Source organism: Castanea sativa, chromosome 5, assembly GCF_040712315.1.
Source record: "Castanea sativa cultivar Marrone di Chiusa Pesio chromosome 5, ASM4071231v1".
In the NCBI taxonomy this organism is placed as follows: domain Eukaryota; kingdom Viridiplantae; phylum Streptophyta; class Magnoliopsida; order Fagales; family Fagaceae; genus Castanea; species Castanea sativa.
In genome coordinates this window covers 57,600,432-57,607,274 of record NC_134017.1, presented here as the reverse complement: position 1 = coordinate 57,607,274, position 6,843 = coordinate 57,600,432, and the positions used below count along the sequence as shown (strand labels likewise).

Here is a 6,843-nt window from a genome sequence, read left to right as displayed (position 1 = left end):
GGGAAAATTACACTTTATCATCATAAACTATACCCTACATTACAGTTTGCACCCTAAAATATTCGAATTTACGTTTTGCACCCTACATTACACTTTACATCCCGATGTCAAGTTTGCAGTTAACTTAGATGAAAATCCAAAGTTTAGGATGCAAAATGTAATTGAGAGTATAGTTTAAGATAATAAAGTGTAATTTCTCCTTTTTTTTTTAAGAGATTGAAAAGATGAGTAACTAGGTCTTTTCATGTAATGTCATAATTTTTAATCAAAGTTAATAGCAAACTTAAAGTTGGAGTGCAAAGTGTAACAAGGATCATAGTTTAGGGTGCAAAACTTGTATTTGAAAAGTTTAAAGTGCAAAGTGTAATCTGGAGTATAGTTTAGAGTAATAAAGTGTAATTTTCCCGATTACTCATAGGTTGTTTAGCATGGTGGTGTTCAAATATATTTCCTCAAACGATCTGAATTCAAAAGGAATTCCTCAAGGTCAAGGAAGAACTAGTGGCATTAGGTATATGGGATAGTTATATTCACCATTTTGCTGGCAGCAGCTACGCTCTCCTGCAGTTCCAGTGCATGTTCAAGGCAGATCCTCATGTCACCTCCTCCAAGCCGAAGCAGCTGCCTTGCTATGGGCAGTTGAGATTGCCAACCGGGAAAAATGGACCCATGTGATTTTCGAGGGTGATGCTGAAGCATGTTTTGATTGCTTATCGACTGAAGACACCATACCAGACTGGTTGATCAGCACCTATATCAGCAATATCCGTAGTCTTTCTTTTAGTTTTATCTCTGTTAAGTTTAGTTGGTTTAGGAGCTTAGGCAACGCAGCAGCACATGAAGCTGCCAAATTTGCTCTAACCTCATGTCAGCCCTTTTTCAATAATGGTAAGCTCCCTGCTGTTTTACAGACTGTTTGTAGGGCAGATTACCTTCTTTGTTCTCCTTATCTGGTTTAATGCTATTGCAGATTATCAACAACAACAAAAAAGAAGTGCATGTTCAAGGCCTACATACATTTCATTCATCGCGACAATCCTTTCGCTTATTTTGCACACAAGAAGTTGCAATGTCCATGTATATGTTGAAACACTCTGAAGCTATCTTTCCCATTAGATATAGATCAATTATTTTATTCATGGTCTCTTCTCGTTTGCATTTTTTGTCCCAACTAGCTAGAGGCCACTGATGCTTTAACGATCTGATGCCTATTGCTTTTCTAGCACAGAGTAATTCAAACAGTGCCACACCAAAATAGTAGACGTCGGTCAGCCCACAGGTAATGCGATATATGGGATTCAGATATCTCAAAGTACTGAGAATCATAATATCCTGGTTTTCCCAATTTTCCTTGGTGATTTCGAAAATAAACCACTGACAAACCCAAGGATAACCATCTTGGATGACTTGAAATCTGACAACTTGAACTCCCAATTCTCATCCAACAGAACGTCGGCCGGCTTCACATCACCGTGGATAATAGTTTGCTTGACAGCAATGTGAAGGTAGTGCAGTGCAAGCGCCACTCCAATGCGAATCTGGAGTCGTAGACTAAGATATTCTCGCCTTCAGCAATACAATATTCAATGGAGGGACGAGGATAGGGTGGTGTAGCTGGCAAAGCAACACCACCTGGATCCTTAAGTCCTCGAAAACGAGACCCTGTCCCAGCTTGAATTTCAACCACTTAATTGCAACGATTCTGGTACAGTCATCAATAGACCCCTTATATACCCTGCCAAAATCCCCCTCACCAACTAGTAATTTATCATTGAAGTTATTGGTAGCAATCTTCATCTCGGCCAGTGAATATTGACCGCATAATCCCTCAGGAAGATCTAAAGACGGTTTTGCTCTCTTCCCAGACGTTCTGAATAACTTTGAAACACCTTTCATTGGCGGTTCAATCAATTGAGAAAAAAGTTGTTGAAGTCACTGCATGCTAATTTGGGTTTGAATTTTCTCAATTGACTTAAGCGTCAATGGAAGGACTTGAGAATATTTGTTGCAAAATAAGATTTTAGAATTTGGCAAGTTTGTAAATGTATTAGTTTTTTTTTTTTTTTGAGGAAGGTAAATGTATTAGTTAAGTAGCACCTCCGGCCTTTAAAATTTTTTCAATTATAAAATCCATGGTTTTAAAAACCGAATCGGACTAGTCAGTCCAACTAGTTGAACAAGGAATTGGCCACTAGTCTAATCTGGAAAAACCGGCTAAAACCAGTCAAAAACCAAGTTGAACCGAGAACCACAGGCAAAATTGGTTTTGTCTCCAGTCCAGTTTTTAAAACCATGATAAAATCAAAAGATCTTGAGTTTCATAAGCATATCAAGATGCGCTAAAAAAAAAAGTCCAAGAGAACTTTTTTTTTTTTAAGAATCAATTCAAAACTAATTAATATTAGGAATCATGATAAAATGGTTAAAGGTCAGATACCTCATTCAATTATAAGAACTTAAGTAAAACTCTTGTCAAAATATAGAGTACTACATTGGTCGATAAGAAAGTATGTTCCTCAAAAAAAAGAAAATAATGCTAAACAAACAAGTCACGCCATCACCAAGAATTTTGATATCCCTTCCCTCTACCACTAGCTCAAGAAACTGAAGAGTAGCTGTAGGAGGCAAAATTTTAAGTCAATTATAAAATGTCACATCAAAATTTAGTGACAAATTTTAAATTAATATGTCATTAAATTAATTAATGACATGTGTCATTCAAATTGACATCACATTGGCATATCAAAATTTGCCACATGTCATTTGACACACAAGATAAAAATAAATTTCCTATTCAAAATTTATCAATAATTATCTTTATTAAAATAAATAAAATAAAAATAAAGATAAATTTTCTATTCAAAATTGACGGATAATTATCTTTATTAAAATAAATAAATTAAATAGAGATAATGATTTATCTTTGTTGATTATTATCTTTATCAAAATAGATAAATAGAGATAATTATCTCTAAGAAGAATTTGGGCCAATCAAGAGTCTACTACATATTTTCAAGCATATCAATTCAAAGTGAAGCTTATCCTCTGAAACCACTATAAATAGATGACATCCCCTCTCATTTTCAACACGAAGTTTTCAAGAAGCCAAAACTCTGGAGAAATTCTGCCTCAAGAACGAACAAAGAACATTCAAAGAATTTCACTTGAATCATTCTTCCAAGACTTGAAGTTAAGAACATTCAAAGAATTTCACTTGAATCATTCTTTCAAGACTTGAAGTTCTATTGGAATCAAGCTCAAGAGCCACCACAAACTTCAAAAGTTCTAAATCATTGAAGTTCAATGGATCAAGCCTCTAAAGTACTGAAGAATTTCAGTCAAGAATCTTTGAAGAACTTGAAGAACATTTGAAGGACTTGAAGAACAAAAAATCTCTAACAAGATCAAAGTTGAGATTCATTGTAAAAATTGTTCGATCTATCTTCCAACCAAAGCCAAGGAGATTTCGCGTTCAAGTCAAGATAGAAGATAGAATTAGAGGAGAACTTTTTGTAAAATAGTCAAAACAGAGATTGTACTTACTACTTGATTAATACAAAATTATATTTGTACAACACATTTTTCAATTTGTTTGATTTTCTCTACTATTGAGAAATTGTGTTTTAATATTCCAACTCTCTCATTGTGTCACATCATCCCCCTGTATTTGTATTTGCCTATCAATTATCTGAGTAATATCAATTGTAATTGTGTGAGATAAGTTTTGATTATCATGATAATCTCTTTAAGTGAATAATAAATTTGAAACTTAAAAATTTTAGTTGTACCCAAAAAATTAGGAAAATATAATACATAATAACAATTGTTAGAAGAATATGGATCACTTCAAAAAAGAATTGTGGGGGTAAAATAATTAAAATATGCCTTTAGGCCTTGGGCCTGATTTGGTGGAGTAAGCCTGTCCAAGCTAAGCCTGTCCAAGCAGAGCCTTTGAGGCCCGCAAGCCAGTTCATGCTAAAAGGGTTGGAGGATCTGTCCAAGGAAGAGTATCTCTTCGGATGGGTCAAGTAAAGGTCATAGGACATGCCAAGGTGTTTAGAGAGAGAGTTCCAGAAGATCTGTTGGATAAAGGCGTAATCCACACAGTTATTGGAAGGAAGAACGTATAAGAAATATCAGAGGAGAAACGGCTGCTACCACCGCATTAAAGACCCTGCACCTACCTCCCTGTCCACATTAATGGAGAAATGACCTCTGAACAATAATGTTCAGCCTTCCGGCTAGCGTTTGAAGATTTCAAGAAGGTGCTGGATGGGACAAGTATCTAATTGGAAAATATGTGTTACACGTGGAAGAAGAAAAGAAGAATAAGAGGAATATAAGAGAACAAGAGAGGTAGAAAAAAGGGGGGAGAAAAGAAGAAGAAAAAGAGAGAGAAAAGGTTGAATACTTGAACTGTAATTGCAATATATTTTCTGAAAGAAAGAAAGGTAATACAAGTGGTCCTCGGCTTACGTCCGAGGAGAGTTTCTCTGCCATCTTCATCTATTGAATACGTAGATAATGGCAATCTAGCTTGTTTTTTCTCTTTATCCAATATCCATAGTCTAAGTTTCAAGCCCAAACTCTACAAATTTTATTGTATAAGACTCTTTGGGCCTAAATCCATCTAGTGATTGGATTGGGTACAAATTGTGCACTTACAAGAATAATATCAATAAAAAAAAAACAACAAAAATGATAAATTTATATATTTTTTTAAAATAAAGAGATAGAAATTACTTTTAAAATTTGTTTAATTTTTAGGATAACAAATTATCTACAATTAAACTTTATAAAGTAAATTATACATTATACCACATCTCAAAATAATTATAGACTAGTATACTTACAACTCAATGCATATCTATTTTTTATAAATTTAATTATGAAAAGCTAGTCTATATATATAACCGAATCTTTTGAAACTCCCACAATTTTCCACATCAACAATAGTTATATAAATAATTATAAATCTTTTTGTTTTTCCACCTAATACAAATTACAAACTCGATTCATATTAAAACTTGTTGGAAATAAAGGAGAGATAATACTTGAATTTTCCTTGAAAATTGCACAATTTGATTTTACCAAAAGAGGTGGCGAAGATGAGGCGTGGACCAAGTCACTGTCTTGAGACAAATCGTGCTGTCTACGGTATATCCGATGTAGTTAGACAAATAGTTTCTGCACGTTATCCCCAGGATACAACAGCCCAACCACCTTTGCTGATTATCCTTGCGAGCCTACACTGCTCATAGGATATAAGCTCTCTATAGTATTTTCTTTTCCCAGAAAATTTTGTAAAAACATAGAATATTTTTGTGAGTAGTAAGAAGCAATAGATGAGAAGTGTTTAACGGGAAAAAAAATTGTTCTTGAAAAGTTTGCAGCTTTGTAATTCAAAAAATAAAATGTGTATATCTATTAAACTTTCCCCCCCCCCTCTCTCTCTCTCTCTCTCTCTCTCTCTCTCTCTCTCTCTCTATATATATATATATATATATATATATACATGGCCATACATGTGCTTGTCCTTAGCCAAGAAATAAAATGTTTGCTATCTCTTTTTTTTTTTAACTTTTAAATGAGTCAGTATGTTGAGAACAAAAAAACAAAAACGGAAGGATCATAAAGCCAAGCATTTAATGACCCATTATTACAATAACTTTTCAAAAGTCTTCTTTCTGAATTTATGTTACAAACATTGCTAGCTAATATTTCCATTTACTCTCAACAAAAAAAAAAAAATTGCTAGTTGTTTGATCACTTTCCATTAAACCAAATAGTAAACATTTGTGTATATATGGTAAATTATTGTAATATAAAATAATTTAGCAATAGCTGTACATTTAAGTGCTGAAGATTCTTGCATATATAATGTTATTATGTCATATTTAAATAAGAACGTTTGAATACAAAACGTTTAGAATGGAAAGTACACTAAAAGCTGACAATATATGGTATTAAAATTCACATTAATTTTCAGAGATTTCCTAATTAAAACCATTGACAATAATTATTCAAATTTTGAATTATATTTGAATTTTCAAAATTTAGCAATTAACGTATCTGACATTAAGGGATAATTGATTTCCTCAATTCACATAAATGAGTATTAAAATAAATATGATATTTTTTATAAAAAATATCCAACAATCCCCCACTTATTTTTATAAAAAAATAAATAGGTAAATATATATATAAAAGAACAATTTTTTTCTGGGTTAAGTAGAACATTATGCATAATGAGAGTGCCAATGGCTTGAACCCTCATTTAGTGTTTCAGCAACATTGTTCCAAAGTTAATAGTGATCTAAGTCTTGAACTATAACTTTTTCTATGAATACAAAACATTACATCACACATATAATATTCCAATACTCTACTACAAGCTTTTAAGCCAGCACATTACGGCCTTCTGCTTTATCACAGCATTCATGAGCTATTTAGAGAACTAGCCCCATTCTCAAAGGAAGCAGCCTCACTTCCATACTCACTTAGGTGTGGCTATCAAGGATGTTCTTGTAACTCTAACATCCCACTCATAAGAGCTATAGTCCACATTAAGAGTTTTTAAAAAATAAAAATAAAAACTCATCCTATATAACATTACAAGATACATGCATGCACACCATAGGGAGTGAGATGAGTATTATTACTCATACATATATTTAGTGCATGTTAATCAAACTACTCTATGATTAGTTTTTCCCTTTGAACCTAGTTCTTGGGATCTCCAGTCCATAGGTAGGGTATCCTCATAGGTAGTTTATTCTTCTTTGGGCTTAAGTCCCATCCCCCTCGATGCTATCCGGATCTTTTCTCTAGCTATAGCTTTAG

The 6,843-nt window shown here is 33.3% G+C and overlaps 1 protein-coding gene across 1 annotated transcript; it reads right to left on the bottom strand.

The window, feature by feature from the left end:
- Positions 1-1,020: 1,020 nt before the first annotated feature.
- LOC142635473 (receptor-like protein kinase FERONIA) lies at positions 1,021-1,896 on the bottom strand. Its single transcript, XM_075809618.1, has 3 exons — positions 1,633-1,896; positions 1,384-1,538; positions 1,021-1,219 (listed from the first exon to the last, which is right to left on the bottom strand). Exons 1-3 carry the CDS (start codon positions 1,894-1,896, stop codon positions 1,021-1,023), a joined length of 618 nt encoding a protein of 205 aa, XP_075665733.1.
- Between the last annotated feature and the right edge of the window lie 4,947 nt (positions 1,897-6,843).

Bases quoted from the DNA above. Each gene is read 5' to 3' on its own strand.
- LOC142635473 (XM_075809618.1), bottom strand. From the start codon at position 1,896: ATGAAAGGTGTTTCAAAGTTATTCAGAACGTCTGGGAAGAGAGCAAAA. The intron at 1,539-1,632 runs GTGGTGTTGCTT...CTACGACTCCAG, and splicing joins TCGAGGACTTAAGGATCCAG to ATTCGCATTGGAGTGGCGCT. The intron at 1,220-1,383 runs GTTTGTCAGTGG...ACTCTGTGCTAG, and splicing joins TCCAAGATGGTTATCCTTGG to AAAAGCAATAGGCATCAGAT.